Genomic DNA, 20311 nt, shown 5'->3' with positions numbered 1-20311 from the left:
CTAATTGCAGGTTTTGTGCTAGATTTAACCAACGCACTATTAAGTGTCGATACGATTTTGCATTTCATTACTTTGGCCGAAGATTTAATTACACAATGTCGTCGGATAGCCATCCGACTACCGCAATTCACAAGAAACGCAAGGAAAAGGACAGGCATCCGAGGTCCAAAACTGATGACAAGGCTTCTTCTAAGCCAATCGCCGGTTCGCCGGTTCTCAGTGAGGCACTTTCGCAGCCCCTGACACCCGCTACCTCAGAGCCGCAAGCCGCTTCCGACTCCCACGTGGAGCAGACTAGGCCACTGGAAACTCAAGGTATTGGACTCTTGGAAAATATTCCCTCAGATGGGTCCGGAGTCACTGAGCAGGCATCGGCTTCTGAGGGTGTTTTCAGGCCTACACAGTTATATGTAAAATCGACTACAGCTTCAAAGGCAAAGACTAAAGCACCACTAAAGACAAAGAAACAAGTGCAGCAAGCCCAAGGACAGGCCTCCATGCCTAAAAAACAGATGCTCAAAATGGCCGAAGACCTAATTACATTGATCAGGGGTTCCCATCCCCCTCCTGATAAGAGGCCTAGGCAAGAGACAGAATATGAATCTTCAGATCAGGTTTCCATTTCCTCTGACTCCTCTTCTGAACAGGAATACTCTCTTCCTCCCTATGAGGATTCTGATGCTGAAGAATCTATCCCTTCAGCCTGTCCTCCTGAGGATTATTCTTTTGGGGAAACCCTGCACACCATGAGGGAGCACTTCCACTGGGAGAGCCAAGACTACTCAGAATCTAAGAAAAGGCTCAGAGACTTTCTTTTACTACCTCAGCACAGGCCTCTTGCTATCCCCCTGTTTTAGACATTGTAGATGATGTATTTTCAGAGTCCGGCCTGTCTCCTACTCTTTACCCCCTGCACCTGTTAAGCCAGACAGATACTACAGGGTTCCAGATTCACATAAATTTCTTTATAAAAACCCTGCTGCTGATCCAGAAACTATTTTTCAGGGTTCCAAATGGGTCAAGGCTTCCACTGCAAAAACCCCTATCCCCTCTGATAGGGATTCAAGGGCACTGGACAGATGGGGGGAAAAGGTTTACACTTCTGCTACCTTGGCTGTGAGGGCTTTAAATTGTCAATTTCATATGCTTAAATATCAGCAATACTTAATGTCACTGCTTAAACAGAAAATATTAACAAATTCTGAATGTGCAGAAAACAAGGAAATGCAGGATTTATTGCATGCAACTGAACAGGTGGGAAGACATACTTTGCATTGTGGTTTTGAATCTCTGGAGGCCTCTTGCAGGGCCGCTGTTACGGGTTCTGTCATTAGGAGGCATGCTTGGTTACAGGAACAGAATCTGCCTGATCATGTTAATGCAAAATTATTAGATGCTCCATTACAGCATGATACTTTGTTTGGTGTTGAAGAAAATGGAGGACAAAGCAAAATCTATGCAGACAGTTAAGGATTTCTTACAGGTGCAGCCACCCAGATTTAGCAGGAACTGGCGTACAAAGAATTGGTCCTTTCCAGTATCAGACAGGCCACAAACAGGCAGATACAGATGCCCCAGAGGCAGATCCCAGCCCCAAGGCTCATACAGGCCTAAACAATGGGGAGCTTCTACCTCCAAAAGTGGAGAAGACAAATCACAGCCATACAGGAAACAGTCCCAATGACTTTCCTCTGCCAGCACCAAGCACTTATCTTTTGGCAGCCCCCTTAGGAGGAAAACTAGCCCTTTTTTCACAAAATTGGCACATGATCACCCAGGACAAATGGGTCTTGAATATAGTGTCTCAGGGCTACAGGTTCCACTTTCACACCCTGCCAAGGGCAAAAGGTATGCCAGACCTGCCACACAGTCAATGGGCAGAGGCACAAAAGCAAGTTTCATCCCTCATGGACATGAGGGCCATTCAGCGAGTACCAGAGCAAGAGCAGGGACAAGGATTTTACTCGAGACTTTTCTTGGTACCCAGAAAGGACAAAGCCTGGAGACCAATACTGGACCTGTCTATTCTAAACACATTTCTGGACATTCCAAAATTCAAAATGTTGACTCTGCAGCAGCTTCTGCCCATGCTGGGCAAGAAGGCTTGGCTTATAACTTTGGACCTAAAAGAGGCATACCTGCATGTCCCAATCAGACAATCTTGCAGAAGATACCTCAAATTCATAGCTGGCTCAGTGCACTACCAATTCTCTGCACTGCCCTTTGGCTTATCTACTGCACCCAGGGTCTTCACAAAATGCCTGGCACCAGTAATTGCATTTTACAGACAAAGAAGAATTCAAATATATCCTTACTTGGATGACTGCCTTATTCAAGCAGAGAACAAGGACATTCTACTAAAGCATCTGGCGTTTGTAAAAAGATTACTAATTTACCTAAGGTACACAGTAAACGAAAATAAATCAAAACTAGTACCCTCTCAAGAGATAATATTCCTGGGTGCAAGCTTAAATACAACTGCCCAGATGGCTTATCTCACGCCAGACAAACAAAGGCAACTGACTTCTTACTTCAAAATGTTGGCAACAAAGACCCAGTTATCTGCAAGAAAAATTCTGCAGGCTTTGGGCTTCATGACATCCTGCATTCTGCTAATTCCATATGCCAGACTGCATATGAGGAAACTACAATTGTATCTAAAAAGTGTTTGGACTCAACATTGCCACAGCCTGGAAACATTAATTACCCTCATTCCCTGCCTGCAACAGGAGTTTCGATGGTGGGCACAGGCATGTCGCCACAACAAGGGACAGCCATTCACTTTACCCACAGCCAGGCAGACACTAACAACGGATGCATCAGATTATGCCTGGGGGGCCACATGGCCCAATATTCTTGTTCTGTTCAGTCTAGCCCAGTTATTTTACCTTGGGGAATAATATGTAAATTCTGTCTGAGTTCCTACTACTGAATTCACATCTTCCATAACAAATACTTTCATAAATATGTTTAGAATTCTACCCTCTTTTGTTATATTGTCCCTTCTAGGTCCCCATGACACATCCTCACTTTTGCAAATCAAATGCTCATAATCACTTGTAAACTATATTCCCTGATGAAAGCTAATTATTTCTCCCCGTTTTTTTTTTTTTAATCTCCATACTAGCAGTTTTTGGTAGAATATAAATACATGCAATTGTAATCCTCCTCGCTTGCCAGTAGCCCCTTACTACGACAGATCTACCATTTATTGTCTTTTTTCTTCATCTATTACTATTGGAGCCCCTCTACATTTAGTATAATCACTCCTATTTCCCTCTGTCCCTCATATTCTGCTGAATATCCATTCTGCAATCCTTGTTTGTAAAATTCACGAGCTCATTTCTTTCCAAATGTGTCTCCTGCAGCATTGCTATTTGAACTCTGCATTTCTTAATATAATTCAATACACTTTCCTTTTTATCTGTACCTGTAAGGCCATTCCCATTCCAGGATAATATGGACAGCATAGCCATCATGATAAAAAAACTATTGTTACCAGCTGTTATACATGACAGTTTTTTAATGCATATTTCCAGCTTTTGCGTTACATGCATATACTAATCTTTAGCAGGCTGATCTTTTGTACAGTTGTTTCTTCTCATTTCCATTTGAACATGTTACATTTTAAATGACTTTTTGTTTTAATGAAAACCCTCAAACAAAAAAGAAAACTAAATACAAAACACCCCTATCACATTTTAACTTGGAACAAACACACAAAACTGTGCATCTCTTCAGAACATGAAGTTTAACCCTCTAGAAGGGAATAATTACCCCAAATTGATGGCTGCACTTAAGTATGATCTAACCTAAAAGTAAGGTTACCCATGCTAATGTGCATGCTATAGCCTGTGCTCTCACTTACACTGATTGATGTCTGTTCTTTTCTTATCTCTCTTCCCCTCCCAGATATGAAAAACAGAGTGTATGCTTTCAGAAAATATTAGCTTTTATCCATAAGAAAAAGTGCACTGACTATCTTTAAATGCAACTAAATTGTACACTGTTCTATTAACTGCATTAAAGTATTAAGGCTAGTAGGAGTTGCTACCTCTTATTCACTTGTCATAATTTCAGACTTAATTTTTTCACTGAACTGTTTGTCGTTGTACCTTTAAATTTTGCATTTTCCTCAGCAAAGAATACTCAGAAGTCTCAAGATTAACTGATTGTACCTACAGACAGCTTGTTTCCATTGAAATGTACTCAGCAATGAGTCTTTGTAAATTTCACTCAGAAAAGAATGTGCAGCTGACCTCAGTTGCAGACATCTCAACTCCACTGAACATTTGGAAAACAAACAAGTTAATATATTTGTAGTTGCAAGAAGCTTAGCATTTTCATGGCTTTCATCATTTGTCTTATTTTTAAAACCTACATGATTATAAAAACACTTGTTTACAGCTTAAGGCAAAGGTAGTAGTCTAGACATTCACCCTTGTAAAATAAGAGAAAATATCCTAATTTTATATATAATATAATCACTGCAGTTTTACACTCCATGCACACCCCAGCAGCCCAGGATCAAAGCATATGAACACTTAACTTGCCTTTGTCCAGCCCTTTTGCTCTTGCTATACTGTAAAACCTACGTTATTTACAATTAAACAATACCTGTTTTCCTTAATATCTCTTAACACATATGACACTCAATGAAAAAACTCCCCCACATTTAAAATTCCCCTGACTACACGCTACACAAAGCTATTTTACTATATATATAACATGCAGTTTATATCATGAAATATTTTATACAAATACTAATAAGAATACAAAATGTTCCAGGAAAAAGCACTTTTAAGACAATTGGATACAGCTGCTTGAATCTCACACCTGCCTCTTGACATTTCGTAATTGCCGGGAATGTTTGCTTCTTTTCTGTCTGGTGTACAGTGAATAATCATTTTCTTCAAACACTCTCCTGTAATGTTTTGTCAACTCTTTCTGCTGGTATGATTGTAGGTCTTGGCTGCTTTCTCATGAACAGGTTTGGGGAATACATGCAATGTGCCATTTTAGTTAACAAATTCTGTTGTGGAAAGCCAGTCCAGTTGTTTATTTGTACATTCATAAAATTAATACAGTCTGCTTCTTCCAGTTTCTCTGGTACAGCAGAAAATCTCAGGTTTTCTCAGCACACTCTGTCTTCTAACACCACTATTTTGTTCAACAATTCTTGAGAAATTTCATATTTCGCCAGATTTTTCTTCATGTCAGCCTCTGATATTTGCAGTTTTATTAGTTCATCTGACTGGATAGTTAAAGCTTCTATTTTTTCTAGCCTTTTGTTATTTAAATTGATATATTATTTCAGTGTTTCATTTATTTTAATCACCTTTGAGTACATTTGATTTAGTTTTTCCTCTAAATTACTGGAAGTAGTCTCCTTAAATCAAAGCTGAAGTTTGAACTGCTTTTTGCTGAACAGCTGAAGAATCCTTCCAAGACGGTGTTTTCTGTTCTTTTCTGGTCGATTTTCTTTCAGACTTTCCGTTTTTTTTCTTTGCTGGCATCCAGGCAATGTATTTACTAGCCAGTGTCTGAATTTTACAAAAAAAAAAATAACTTTTCTTAGTTTCTGTTTTTACACTGCGAGAGCTGAAGTTATGCTGTTGATCAGTGTGCAGCCATCTTGGAAATCCCACTACTGCATATCATTGAACTAGATCTTGTGTGATTGTGTTTTGATCCAGCATAGATCCCAGAAACCCCATAGGATGTCTACCATACCAAAGCTTTGTTTAGGTGTTGTGAAAGAGTTACTCCTTTGCCACATTATAAGTTAGAGTCCTCAAATATTCATCTCACTTGTCCAAGTTACAACCCTTGCTTGTGGATCAGATAATAAAAGAGATTTTAGACGACCTTAATTCTGAGTTGAAACAGAATCGCTTTTCAGAATTTGTCTTTTTCATCTAAGCTGAGCTTCCAAATAGCCAGCTGTAGTTCTGACCCTGCTGATGCCAAGGCTGCAGGCTTAGACATGCATGGAATGATATGGATGATGTTGTCTTCCCTCACTGAGAAACTCAGGAATAGTGTCCTGGATGCTCAGGTAATGGAGAGAGGATTACTCTATTTGGGCAAGCCTCCTTGCATTTGATTGATGACTGCTTAAAGAGGAAACTGGCCCTTACCTTCAGGAACTCTTTGTTCTTCACATCTTCCTCTTGTAGACCAAGCAAACCCCAGCAGAGGAGGAGGATTGTGTTTGCATCCTTGAGCTGGTCAGAAAGATTGGTTGGAATGTGACTGATAGCCAAATGAAAAGGAAAGGCCTGAATCAAGTCAGATCCTGATATATCTGAGTTATGCTTTCTTTGTTCACCACTTGGGTTATGTTGACTCTTCATTTGTAAGGAACCAGCAACAATCTGACTTCAGTGCCAGAAATCATTCCTTTGTTTCATTAAAATTAAATTGAGCACATTTTATAGGAACCCATCATTAATTTCATAATACTGGTAGAAATTTTGGATATCTCGGAAAAGTTGCACACTTCACTTAAAATAAGTTACATGCATTTTCTCTCTCTTTACGTATGGTAGGGCACTTTGTTATTTTCTTTACAGTGCCCTTTCACATAACACTTTTTTAAAAATCTCAGTCTTACAAGGCATACTCTTTTTGTCCATACCTGACATTCCAAAACTGAGATTAAGAAACACAATGGTCATCAGTCCCTAGTTCTTTCTTGGCATTTGCACAGTTTAGAGAGGTGCCTCTGAGTTATTTATTTATTTATTAATATCAAAGTGATCTTCATATTCCTGATTTCTTTAGCCAAATGGAAATATGTTATGAAAGCTGTGTATAACAGGAAGTATTCTCAAGATTTTTTATTACTTTTCTGTACATTGTTTGTTTTTGTGTTCTATTATTATTATTATTATTATTATTATTATTATTGACAAACCTTTGGACTATCCTATTTGCTTCCTTCACTTTTATACAGTGCCCATTTGTTCACTAGCATTCAAAGCTCCTTAAAATCCAAGATCGAGTCCTGTTATAACAAGGTTACCAGGTTCGCTACCAACGAAACGTACTCCTCCCATCACTGCATCTCCCTACGTAAACTAAAATGGCTCGAACTTCCTCATCACCTAACCTACTTGCAGTTAACCACAGCTCACAATATCATTACCAAAACTTCCAATTGTCCATCCCTCACCTTCCTGTTTACTCTCTATAAACCCTCGCGACAACTCAGATCTGAAAATCAATTCCTTCTAAAAGTGCAAATACCCAGTCTAGCAGTTGGTCAATCTCTCTACTCATGTACCATTGCTAAAACTTGTAATTCCCTACTCAGCTCTATCAGAACTATTTCCAGTCACATATATTTCAAAATGTCTCTAAAACACCATCTCGTAGCCCTATGGCAATGTACATGTGGCTACGACTGCAGAGCATCTTCCCCCACCTGATCTCACTAACTTTTTTCTCCCTCTGCTTAACAGTTATGCAACTATCTCTTGCTGTCTTCATTCTACAGTATCCAAAGCAGATGATATATTGTACTTTGTATATTTTGTACATAATGTACACTGCCTTTGCTATTCTAGCTAGAAATTTATGATAAGATTGTTATGTCTGCTTTTTACGTTATCTCTCCATGTATGTAGAAAATGTGGTTGTATTTAAATTTATTTTGTATGTGGAGATTTCTCCCCAGGCCTCCATTGAAAATGGGCACTTTTTGGCCCAGTGGACCATCCTGGTAAACAAATGCAAATAAATAAATTATTATTTTTTATTTTACATTTGTAAACTCTTAGCCATAAAGAAACTGTTGGTACTGTGATGCATTTACATCCCATTAATGTACAGTATAGTGAAAAACGTATTTATCTGCTACATTGATCTTCTCTGGTGCAAAAATGGACTGTAAGTTTTTGAAATCATGATTTATGTTTGTTCGGCTACTGGATTTATATAATGGCATTTTATTTCTGTTCAGCTTGTCTTAGCATTTTTGTGTGTCAGAACTATAAAAGTGTACTTTTTAATATGACTCAGACAAGACCTTTGGACCACCATTGTTTAACTGCTAACTCATTTTGATCACAACTGAATTTACAAATGTGTGACTACTGAGAGTAATAGGAGAAAATCTGTCTGAGCTATATTAAAAGGTACTTTTTTATTATTTTCAGTATCCAAAACTGTGAAAAGAAAGGATCATACAAGTGAATATGTAAAAATAGAATCTGCATAGAAGAAAAAAATATGGGCCAAAGTTTTCACTGTTAAAACATGGGTCAAAGCTTACTATTAAACGACTACTTTTTCTGGGCTTTACAATGTTGCTTTTGTTGCAGACTGTTTGCAGCTGCCAGGCTTAAAGATCATGTTTAAATGTGCGGAACATCCTTTTCTTTTCAAACAAAAAGTGTTTGCATGCATCTTTATGCTTGAGAACACTTTTTTGTATGAAAAAAAGTGCGTTTTGAAGCCTTTAATAAAATATCAAGTTTTAAATATTGCTTCTGAATGTAGAAGATGAAATGTAGTAAATTGCATTTATGGCATTAATATTCATGACAGGGCATGGGCGGTTATGTCATTCTGGGTTCTAGCTCTAATAATGCTGGAGTAGCATAGGTAAGTAATTGTAAATTAGTAATGTAATTGCCAAAGTGTTAAATTAACAGTTTGGCAAAAAACTATATCAAGTGCATTATCTTTTCAGTATGACCTTCCTTTGACTGGTATGGTAATGTTCAGGTCGGCAGTTGGGGTGCATTCTTGACAGATCTGGATTTGATGCTACAGTTGCAAAGGTAAACAGAAGCATTATACTGAGGTGGCCAACAGTAACTTCATGTATTTTATTGTTTTGAAATCCTGGAAAACTTACACCAGCATATCCAAACTTGGGTCTGTTTGTGCACCATCAGACATGATTTGTGGTACATGTGTTACCCCTGGCCCCCACTGGACAATACTCAGGCAAGATATTCTACTTTCATGAAAGAGAATGTGTAGATCCATTTCTTACCTCCCTGGCTGTTTTTCTCTCTGTTTCTCTCTCTCTGTCTCTCTCTGATAGTTATACACAGTCCCGAATTATGGTAACCTGTATCACAACTAGTAATGTAAATATTGTACAGACAGGGTTGTTGAAAAGGATTTTCTTCTGCAGTTATTGTTGCCACTGTATTTTTTGAGAAGTATGAGGGAGATTTAGAACATTATTCTGTTAACTGCTAGCTCGAACTTTCAGAAGTTCCTATAATTCTTTCTTCTAACTCTAGAACCATGCATTTTTTCAGTGTGATGAGTTAGCGCACATCTACTGTGTGATTCACTATGAAGAGGAGGTTGTTAATTAGACATCTTGAAGGTTTGAAAAATCCTGTTTGCTAGCAGTATATAATGCCCCTTATACAGCTTAACAGTAATTAACCTGATTTGCTATGTGTCTTATTTTTACTTATTCATTTGAAGTTTGGTACTTGTGGGTCACTGTCTGGACCATACATCATTTAATGAGTGTCCCTCAGAAGTGACAACAGGTGTAAAAAATGCAGAAATGAATGCATATGTGTGTAGATTTTGCAGAATGTCACACAGAGTTACATAAATCTTTTAACAATAGTGGCTGACATGGGGAAATGTGGTCATAGCACAGATGACAGTCTGTGAGGTGGATAGAATGAATTTTGTTTTATGAGGGAAGATTTTGTTTTCACGGAGATTGCATATGTTCTCTAGTATTAGGACCCTATGCATCCATACATGATCCCTGATGGAGTCTGTATGGTAGACCTCTGGAGTAAACCATGTGTATTTTCCTGAAACTGTCCCTTAGGATTATCAGTCACATTGCATGTTTGGTCAGATATCAGGATACCTTGTAGTGCTTTACAAAGGATAAGATACTGGAGCTCTGTAAATATCTCTGAACCACTTTAAGACTTCTTTTTTGAGATTTTAGATAATGCATATGCTTTACATATAATACAGAGAAATTAACACGTTTTCCTGCATTCAAAGTTGACAGTATTCAGAATTCTGTCTGATATCCACCAATAATTAGTTGCACTTTTTGTGGGCAGAGTCCTTTTATCTCTGAGGTTGAGACTGTTACGCCAACCCCCAGACTCATTTCAGTTACTATAAACTTTATGCCATTTGTAGTCCATAAATATGCAGTGATCCTGTTCTAGATAAGCGCTTAAGTTTTAACAGCCTCTCATAGTTCTTTGAAAAGTAGTTGACTTCTGCTTCAGCAGAGCTGGCAGGGAGACCTAATCCTACTCTTATATACCTTTGCAGCTGCTCATTACATAGCCTGACTCTTTGCAGACTCCTTTTTCATTGATCTTCATTACAGATTTAATAACTGAAGGCTAGCTATCTGCCTGTCCTGATATTTGTAGGACTAACATAGGGTTCTGCAGTCTAAATGATTAAATGATTGTCTTTAATTAGTCATACCATCTTATTATTATTTAAGCATATAATCATAACTATTGTCATTAAAATGTTAGCATCTTGTTAAAAGAGAAACAGTCATTAGACTAAAGAATAATGTTAATAAATGATATGAGATCTCTTTTCTCTCCAAAATGTAATTAGCGGAAGTCAACTGCATCTTGTTTATAAGACAAAGGTTAGGGTTTTGCCTGTGTACCACTGCCATGTTGGTTAAAAGATTTTACATTAACATGACTACTAATAAACACCTGGTTTGTTGACTCCTGTGTTTGCACTGGGGGGGTCCACTCCCCCCAACCCAGCATTTGGGGGCTTCTGCACTTTAGCATACTTATTCAGACTCATATATCACCACTGCCATTGCCACTGTGGAGAGGTGACCTTTGCAGTTGGATCACTGTGCAGTGCAAATCTGAACTGTAAGAGGTCAAAAATGCATTCTCAGAATCCTGCCAGTCACACTTTGTCATTGCTTGCCAGTATGTATTTCTTCTGGCAAAGTCATGGAAAGGAACAACTAAGAAAAAAATCATTTTGTCCCCTAATGGAATCTGCCATGTCTTAAGTGGGTGTTGCAGAAGGTTTTCTTTCCGACTGTCCTGTGGACCACCAGTCCTAATTTAATACGTTTGAATTTTGGGGGTATGGGTAGTCAGCAGACATTTTACATTTCTATAGAGGAATATGCACAATACATACTGATAGCATTGCATAGTGGGATAACTAAAGCAACAAAAAGATAATAGTGGGCTCCTTAGCTAGGTGGTGTGATGATCAGTAATCTACAGTCATCAAAGGACTTCCCACCATATCTAGACACGCGCACTACCACCACCATTAATCAACACAAGATGGAGTTTCATTTTGCTTTCCTGTAGTCTGTCAGTTTTACACAAGCATAGGTGCACATGCATACATTTGTCTTTCTCCTCCTTTAGTCTTTACATCCCATATCCACAAAAACAATAAATCATCGTCATTATCATCTTCTTTCGGCTGTTCCCGTTAGGGGTCGCCACAGTGGATCATCTGTTTCCATTTCTTCCTGTCCTCTGCATCTTGCTCTGTCACACCAACCACCTGCATGTCCTCTCTCACCACATCCATAAACCTTATCTTAGGCCTTCCTCTTTTCCTGTTACCTGGTAGCTTCATCCTTAACATCTTTTTCCCAATATACTCTGCATCCCTCCTCAGCACATGTCCAAACCAACGTAATCTTGCCTCTCTGGCTTTGTCTCCAAATCTTCCAACTTGGGCTGACCCTCTAATATACTTATTCTTAATCCTGTCCACCCTCGTCACACCCAGTACAAGTCTTAATATCTTTAACTCTGCCACATCCAGCTCAAACTCTTGCCTTTTTGTCAATGCCGCTGTCTCCAACCCATATAACATAGCTGGTCTCACTACTCTCTTGTAGATCTTCCCTTTCACTCTTACAGGTACTCGTCTGTCACAAATCACTCCTGACACTCTTCTCCACCCACTCCATCCTTCCTGTACTCCCTTCTTTACCTCTCTTCCACACTCACCGTTACTCTGAACTATTGACCCCAAGTATTTAAACTCATCCACCTTCACCACCTCTACTCCTTGCATCCTCACCATTCTTCTATCCTCCCTCTCATTCACACACATATATTCTGTCTTAGTCCTGCTGACCTTCATTCCTCTTCTCTCTAGAGCACATCTCCATCTCTCCAGAGTCTCCTCCACCTGTTCCCTACTCTCACTACACATCACAATGTCATCTGCAAACACCATAGTCCATGGGGACTCCAATCTGATCTTGTCTGTTAATCTGTCCATCATCATTGCAAATAAGAAAGGGCTCAGAGCTGATCCTTGGTGTAACCACACCTCCACCTTAAACGCATCCGTCATTCCCACCGCAGACCTCACAGCTGTAACACTACCCTCATACATATCCTGTACCACTCTTACATACTTCTCTGACACTCCTGACTTCCTCATACAATACCACAACTCCTCTCTAGGCACCCTGTCATATGCTTTATCTAAGTCTACAAAAACACAATGCAACTCCTTCTGACATTTTCTGTACTTCTCCATCAACACTCTCAGAGCAAAAAATACCCTAAGCAAAGCATTAGCAAGCCCAACCCTTATCTGTTCCACAAGGAATCCCACATCATGAAATCATTTTGTGTAATCTTTACATCAAGATATTTCATGGATCCCATATTTTAAAATAAAGACATGCAAGCAGTGAAAGCATAAATATGTTCATAATATATGTTTGTCCCCCACAGTTAGGCATTGTTGGCATGTGTGCCTTTGCTGATCAAAAAATATGTGCCCAAAATCAAAATAACCAGTACTGTGCCTCTGTTAATGCTGTGCCTCCTTCCCTGACATGTAAGAGAATGACTCGTACATTTGAAGTAACTTGGTAAATAAATGCAAGTGAAGTGTTTAGTAATTTGGCTGCCTCTCAAAAATCAGGGGTTTAATGAAAATTTTAAAAGTGAATTAAATGTATGAAATATAACTTAAAATTTATCTGACAGCAAAAGTACTAATATTGCGCAGAGCATTCCTGCTCTACAAAGGTTTGTATCATTATTTACTGTATAGTGCTTGCTGCACATAGCCCTGGACAAAATGTCAGATCTGGACATTAGATACCCAGTACAGAACGTCATATCTGGAGATTAGATGCCTAGTACAGAATTTCAAACATGAAAACTAGATTTATTGTGTGGCATTGATTCTTGCTGAGAATTTGCCTCCATGGATGATGTCTCAATGGATCAGGTGGGTGCACTGAAAACTTAAAACATGAGTCGTGATGATAATGACCCCCATGGAGGTTTAGCCACTATGTACTGGTGTTAGTTGCTGCAATATTAAAATAATGTAATCAGTATTATTCTGTGTGAATGTGCTGTAGTGCTGTGATATAGGTTCATAGGTTAGTACTAAGCTAACTGCCCTTTCGAGCCATTTTAAGCTTGGCCAATTATTCCTTGTGAGAATCAAACCCTGCACCTTGTGTTTGTAAGGCAAATACCTTAACCATTAGGCCACCTTCCCAACCCTGTTCTTGCATTATTCTGATTTTTTTTTCTTAAAGAAGACATTTGCCAAAATCCACCAAGTTAGAACTACTGTAGAAAATATACTGGAGCACAATTGAGAAAGTCATGTACTTAACCAATACCTGATTGTCAAGCTGTTTACTGTGGTACTCAGCAGCATAATCCTGCCTTAAGTGGCTTCTAGAGTGTGGCGTTATCTGTTATTGAGCTACTATGTTGGTATGTTTTCTGTAAAGGATGTTATTTTTTTTTTTCAGATGGAGATCCCTCAGGTATCAACACGAGAAAGTTACACATTGCCTACCAGAAGTACTGATCTGCTGAAGGCTGAGGTAGATACTATTACTAGAACTGCTGTATAATTTCAGAAGATGTGACAAGAAAACCAGAATGAACATTAAATGTTAGAGTGTGTGTGGGTGTGTGTGTGTGTGTGTGTGTGTGTGTGTGTGTGTGTGTATATTTAGAGATGTCCACTTTTTCTGTATGAATATGAAATTAGTTGAAAACTCAGCTAACAATATTCAAAGCCGAGTACTGTATTTTAAAGCTATATATGTGTGTGTGTGTGTGTGTGTGTGTCTGTGTGTATAAATATATATACGTATATATATATATATATATATATATATATATATATATATATCATCATCATCATCTTTCAGCTGTTCCCATTAGGGTGCATACAGCGGATCATCTGTTTTCATTTCTTCCTGTCCTCTGCATTTTGCTCTGTCACACCAACCACCTGCATATCCTCTCTCACAACATCCATAAATCTTATCTTGGGCCTTCCTGTTTTCCTGTTACCTGGTAGCTTCATCCTTAGCATCTTTTTCCCAATATACTCAGCATCCCTCCTCAGCACATGTCCAAACCAACGTAATCTTGCCTCTCTGGCTTTGTCTCCAAACCTTCCAACCTGGGTTGACCCTGTAATATACTTATTCCTAATCCTTTCCACCCTTGTCACACCCAGTACAAATCTTAACATCTTTAACTCTGCCACATCCAGCTCTAACTCCTGCCTTTTTGTCAATGCCACTGTCTCCAACCCATATAACATAGCTGATCTCACTACCCTCTTGTAGACCTTCCCTTTCACTCTTACTGGTACTCGTCTGTCACAAATCACTCCTTACACTCTTCTGCACCCACTCCATCCTACCTGTACTCTCTTCTTCACCTCTCTTCCACACTCGCAATTACTCTGAACTATTGATCCCAAGTATTTAAACTCATCCACCTTCACCACCTCTACTCCTTGCATCCTCACCATTCCTCTATCCTCCCTCTCATTCACACACATATATTGTCTTAGTCCTGCTGATCTTCATTCCTCTTCTCTCTAGAGCATATCTCCATCTATCCAGGGTCTCCTCCACCTGTTCCCTACTCGCACTACAGACCACAATGTCATCTGCAAACATCATAGTCCACAGGGACTCCTGTCTGATCTCGTCTGTCAACCTGTCCATCACCATTTATTTATTTTTATTTATTTTACATTTGTTGACCGGGCTAGTCTAACTGGATACATGTCCATTTTCAGTAGAGGCCCAGGGAGAAAAGCTCCAAGCATCTGCAGAGAGTAAATAATACAATATCTAGTAATAGTCAAGTGGAATTTCAGTACATTAGCTACATAGTGCATTAGCTAGATAGGTAGAAAAAAAAATGTTTACAGAGTAGGTTAGCAGCTTTAAGCTAAGATTAAATACAGTAAACCAAAAACATGAAAATAATTTTTTTTTTTTTTTTTTGAAATAGAGATAGATGAGATAAGACAGAAGAGTAGAAAAGTATAGAGAGAGCAGGAGGTGAAAGAGATATCAGTCTGGGTTGGAGCAGGGACATAGCCAGTGAGTTGTAAGATATTCTTTCAGATGCTTTTTAAACAGAATAGTGGAAGCAAGGGAGGAAAGTTCAATAGGAAGCTGGTTCCAGATTTTCCCTACTGTGTTGGTGAAAATGGAATCTCCTGCTTTGTTATTAGATTTAATAGAGGAAGCTAGAAGCTTATTCGATGAGCATAGCATAGCAAGATTTTTGTAGGGTGAAATCAGGTTAGTGAGGATAGGGGTATTTTTTGGGTGGTAAAGGATTTTTTGGGTGATAACAATTTGTTGATAAAGTAGTTGGTTCTGCAGTTCTAGCCATCCCAGTTGTTTTAGGTTAAGACAGTGGTGAGTTCTAAAGGTGGTGCCAGTGGCAAATCTGGCTATGTTATTGTAACTGGTGGAAAGTTTGGTGAGATTGTTTTTTGATAGATTGGTATATATTGCTGAAGCATAGAACAGGGTAGACATAAGGTGGGTCTGGGCAATAGTTATTCTGGCTCAAGGGGAAAGAAAAGGTTTGATTCTGTAAAGAGTGCCTAGTTTTTTGTTGACTGTCTTTATAGTCAAGTTAATGTGATCATCAAAAGTAAGGTTATTATCTATTATTACTCCTAGAAGACGGGTCGAAGTGTCTGGGGCTATGTTGGTAGCATTGTTGGAGGTCAATGTGAAGTGCAGTTGAGGTGATTTATGAGTTGGAGCAAAGAGTAATAACTTTGTTTTTTTGGGGTTCAGGAGGAGGTGCAATTGCAAATAAGAAAGGGCTCAGAGCTGATCCTTGATGTAATCCCACCTCCACCTTAAACGCATCCGTCACTCCCACTGCAGACCTCACTGTTGTCACACTACCCTCGTACATATCCTGTACCACTCTTACATACTTCTCTGACACTCCCGACTTCTTCATACAGTACCAGAACTCCTCTGTAGGCACCCTGTCATATGCTTTCTCTAAGTCTACAAAAACACAATGCAACTCCTTCTGACCTTCTCTGTACTTCTCCATCAACACTCTCAGAGCAAACATCGCATCTGTAGTGCTCTTTCCAGGCATGAAACCATACTGCTGATCACTAATCATCATGTCCCTTCTTAACCTAGCTTCCACTACTCTTTCCCATAACTTCATGCTGTGACTGATCAATTTAATCTCTCTGTAGTTACTACAGCTCTGCACATCACCCTTATTCTTAAAAATCGCTACCAAAACACTCAGATATAGATAATTAGTTGAATAATCAGAATTCCATTATTTATCTGCATAACTACAGTAGACAGTCAATTATCTGAACTAATTGGGACCTAAGATAGTTCGGATAATCAAACATACATTGAACTGGATAAAAAACTTCTAAAATCTTGTTTTTTCTACATGCAGGGAATACACTTTTCAACCATTCAGCGATTTAAGTGGACATTAAAGAATATTTTCACACATGAGTGGGCTACAACTCAAAAAAACATGCACAAGTGAATATGTATAACATTTATATATTCAGTCTTTATGATTTTTCTTACCCAGAAACTTTGGAAGACTGTGTTCGGATAATCGACTCTCTATTGTACTGTTATATTTTGTTATGGTAGATCAGTGCAATTTATTTTTTTCCCCTTTCAAACAAGTATACTTTTGTTTCATGGTGAATACTCTGCATGATTTCGCACACTGGAGCCTCTGGTGGCTGGTCACGTGAAAGTGAGTGGGGAGCACTGCAGGTTGCACCTGAATGGGTAGGTCTAATTGAAATGGGGTGGGGCTGTATCACAGTAGGTCAGACTCTTTGTGATCCAACAGCAGCTGAAGTCAGTCACTTTCATCTACAGACTGCCTCAGTACACACTACTTCATTGGCTATATACACCTCACATGTCTAATTTCAATAACAAGGCAGACTTTAGGTGAAATGGGGCCCATGACACCGCATCCCACTTTCACAGTTGTTACTCCTGTATCCCGTACTCACTGATTAAAATAAAAAAAACTTCCTGATGCACTCAATGTAATAATATTTTTTGTACATAAATATCAAGGACTGGATTTGTAAAAGCACACTACTGTCAGACTGTAATACTTACCTTATTTTGGTAACTTTGCACTGGCTGCAAGGCCTACTCCCACCCAGTCGCACTATACCTAAGCAGAACCTCCATGGCTAGTCAGAGAGAGTTTTTTGTCGACATTTAAATGGTGACTGACGTAGGCTCATTTGCCAATCAACTGCCACTACTTCACAAGAATATTAGCCAACTCACTCTCCAAGTTCCCTGAAAGAATCTTGTTTTTCAACCAATCGTTTCTTTTGTGCTAAATATTATTGGATCGCCTGACCAATCCCACTGCCCCAACCAAATCCACTTCCCTTAGAGTTCAGTTTCTTTTTGTGTTAGTTTCTTTTCTTTCTTTGTAAGAATTATACAGTGAAACTTTGGGGATGAACTTAGATCTGAAGACGCTCTCTTATAGGGCAAAAATACTCATCACTTGAAATAAAGAATCTATATTTATCAGAAGAGGAAGAATCTCACCGGTGTTTACCTTTTAGTTGGTTATCTTTATTTTTAATACAATTAAAATACCATTTTGGTAGTCTTTTTCCCCTTACTACTGAAAAGGTTAGGGAAAGAACAGAGCAATCCAAAAATTGTACCACTATGGGTTTCTCCTGGAATTTTTCAGTTGGTTACTGTGTGATCTAATAGTTCTTAACTTCTAATTAGAACCGGAAATCTGGTATGCCTTAATGATTGGATCTTAACTTGACTTGTACACACAGAAAAAAAATTGCTTTCGACCACCCACTCTTCCACTGAAGTATTGAAGAGCAAAAATAAAAAAAAATACTGTAATAAGCTGGTGGCTACATTCCTTCTACTGGTACACCTACTAGATACATATTGTGACCCCCTCCCCCTCCTGCACTCGCCATTCAGTTCCCGTTTCTGTACCCTGACCCTCCTTCCTCACATTTTACTGAAAAAAATAATTTCTTCTTTTAAAAAGTAGAAATCTGCTTTACCCTGCCTGCAAAGAGTGCTACAGCACCCAGGTTTTAGTTAAAAAAAGTTTTCTTTTTTTCTACTTTTAAAGTTTTAAAAGTCAGTATTGCATAAAAGAGAGGTCTGAACTGGCTGATCGTGGCCCCCCAACACTTTGCACCTGGGGCACTTATCCCTCTTGCCCCATCTTAGCTACTGTACTGATTCCAGGTGTCTACTGGTCCGGCCAGTCCCACTTTTTTCATGCTGCAAACTTCTTTTTATGTTTTTTTGTTTGTTTTTAAGTGCCAAATTTGAAGAGTATCCCTGGTGTCTAGTGTTCCCCATCCTGGAATATTGTAGGATTTACTCCTTAGTCTAGAGGACAGTGGAGGTGTAACAGACCCCCCCCACCACATACACACCCACACACTTTACACATTTATGCATGATTACCCCCCCCCACAGACATACTTCAGACATTTATGCATGAACATGTCCCAGCCTATCACACTTATAGACATACTCATCCTTTCACAAACACACATGCATATTTAACCTATCTATCCCCTAACTATCCCCCCTTCCAAACAGATAGACACACATTCACTCAGACACGCTGCCCCATACAAGCATGCATAACTCAGCACTACATGTCTGTTAAATTCCCTGACACTTGGCTATATCCTGATGAGTGAACACAAGCTTTGGGCTTTATCTATTAGAAATGCAGCCTTATTATTTTATACAGCCAGGTGAATTGCTCAGTTGTTTAAAAGCCTTACTGCAGGCATTTCTGGGGCATAGCACATGGCTAGTTAGCACAGGTCATGCCCCTGGAATGCCTCATTAACATTAAGCATAGCCACCAAGGCAGCCCACCATGGTGCTGCACATCTTTGTGCTAAAGCCCTGTGGTAGGGTTGTCTCTGAAGTGGAAATGGTTATACGAGGTGTACACCTAGTGTACACCTTGCAGTAACCTATCTGAATCCAGTCTTAAGTTTTTTATGAACTGGATAGGACAACATTTTTTGTTTTTTTCATGGTAACAGAATTACAATCTGTGGAGAGTTTTGTCTTTCCATGATCAATTGAAATTCATGCTTATAAAGTATGAGTGGATTGACTCTATTACTGGACATATGAATGAGAAAAATTGTGTGACAGATGGTATAGTGTAGATCAGTGTGTGTGATATACCTTTAAGAAACTTTCCAGTGAGTCAGCACATGCATATAAGTACTGAACATGTGCAAGCAAGAGTGCCATTTTGAGTGAGCAGGCAGTGTGTGAGCATGCAAGTATGAGTCATTTAGTTAGTTAGATAGTTTGTTTATATTTAATGTTCCGGTTATCCATCCTGATGTGTTTGTATATAATAAACTACTTAAACAAGCACCCAAGCATCAATGTCTTCTTACTGCATACAAGAAGAGCGACATGGAGTCAGAATGGGATCCAGAATCACAGCCATGAGGCAACTGGTTAAAAGTTGGAGGAATATACAGGAGTGGATCATCCCAACTGCTCAAACGACTTACAAAACAGGTCAGAAACAAATTCCAGGTACAAAAGCTTGCTTAAATGATTTCTTTTGCTATAAATATAAAACAAAGTACTCAGAATGCTGAAAACAGATTTCTTATTAAACAAAATGTCTGAAACTGCGACATATTGATAAGAATATTTGAAATAATTATGAAAATGTTTGAAGCATCGGAATTGCATAAAACTGCATTTTTTTGCAATGTGTTACTTTTTCATATTAACTAAAGCTATTCAAAATATCTGGTGTGCAAAGTGTTTGCAAGTGTGTGCAGTATTACAGTGCAGTTATTTCACAAAGTAAATTTGTTTCAAAGAATATTTCACAAAGTACAGTTATTTCAAAGCATATTTCGCAGAGTACAGTATTTGGAAGAGCTTATTATGCATTTGATTATTATTACAAGTACCTGGTGTGTGTGCTTGTTCATA

The 20311-nt window shown here is 38.8% G+C and overlaps 1 protein-coding gene across 1 annotated transcript in view; it reads left to right on the top strand.

Annotated features, from left to right (window-relative positions):
• The window catches only part of PMFBP1 (polyamine modulated factor 1 binding protein 1), a 3624986-nt gene that overhangs the window by 1920229 nt on the left and 1684446 nt on the right, over window positions 1-20311 (top strand). The window contains exon 8 of the mRNA XM_044081904.1: window positions 13772-13846. Within this exon, the coding sequence (XP_043937839.1) occupies window positions 13772-13846 (75 nt within the window). The remainder of the gene's footprint in view (window positions 1-13771; window positions 13847-20311) is intronic.

The sequence above is a fragment of the Protopterus annectens genome, chromosome 8.part1 (assembly GCF_019279795.1).
Source record: "Protopterus annectens isolate FY-2018-M chromosome 8.part1, PAN1.0, whole genome shotgun sequence".
Lineage (NCBI taxonomy): Eukaryota > Metazoa > Chordata > Ceratodontiformes > Protopteridae > Protopterus > Protopterus annectens.
Note: the sequence above shows the minus strand (reverse complement) of the source record. Positions and strands in the feature narration are given on the sequence as shown.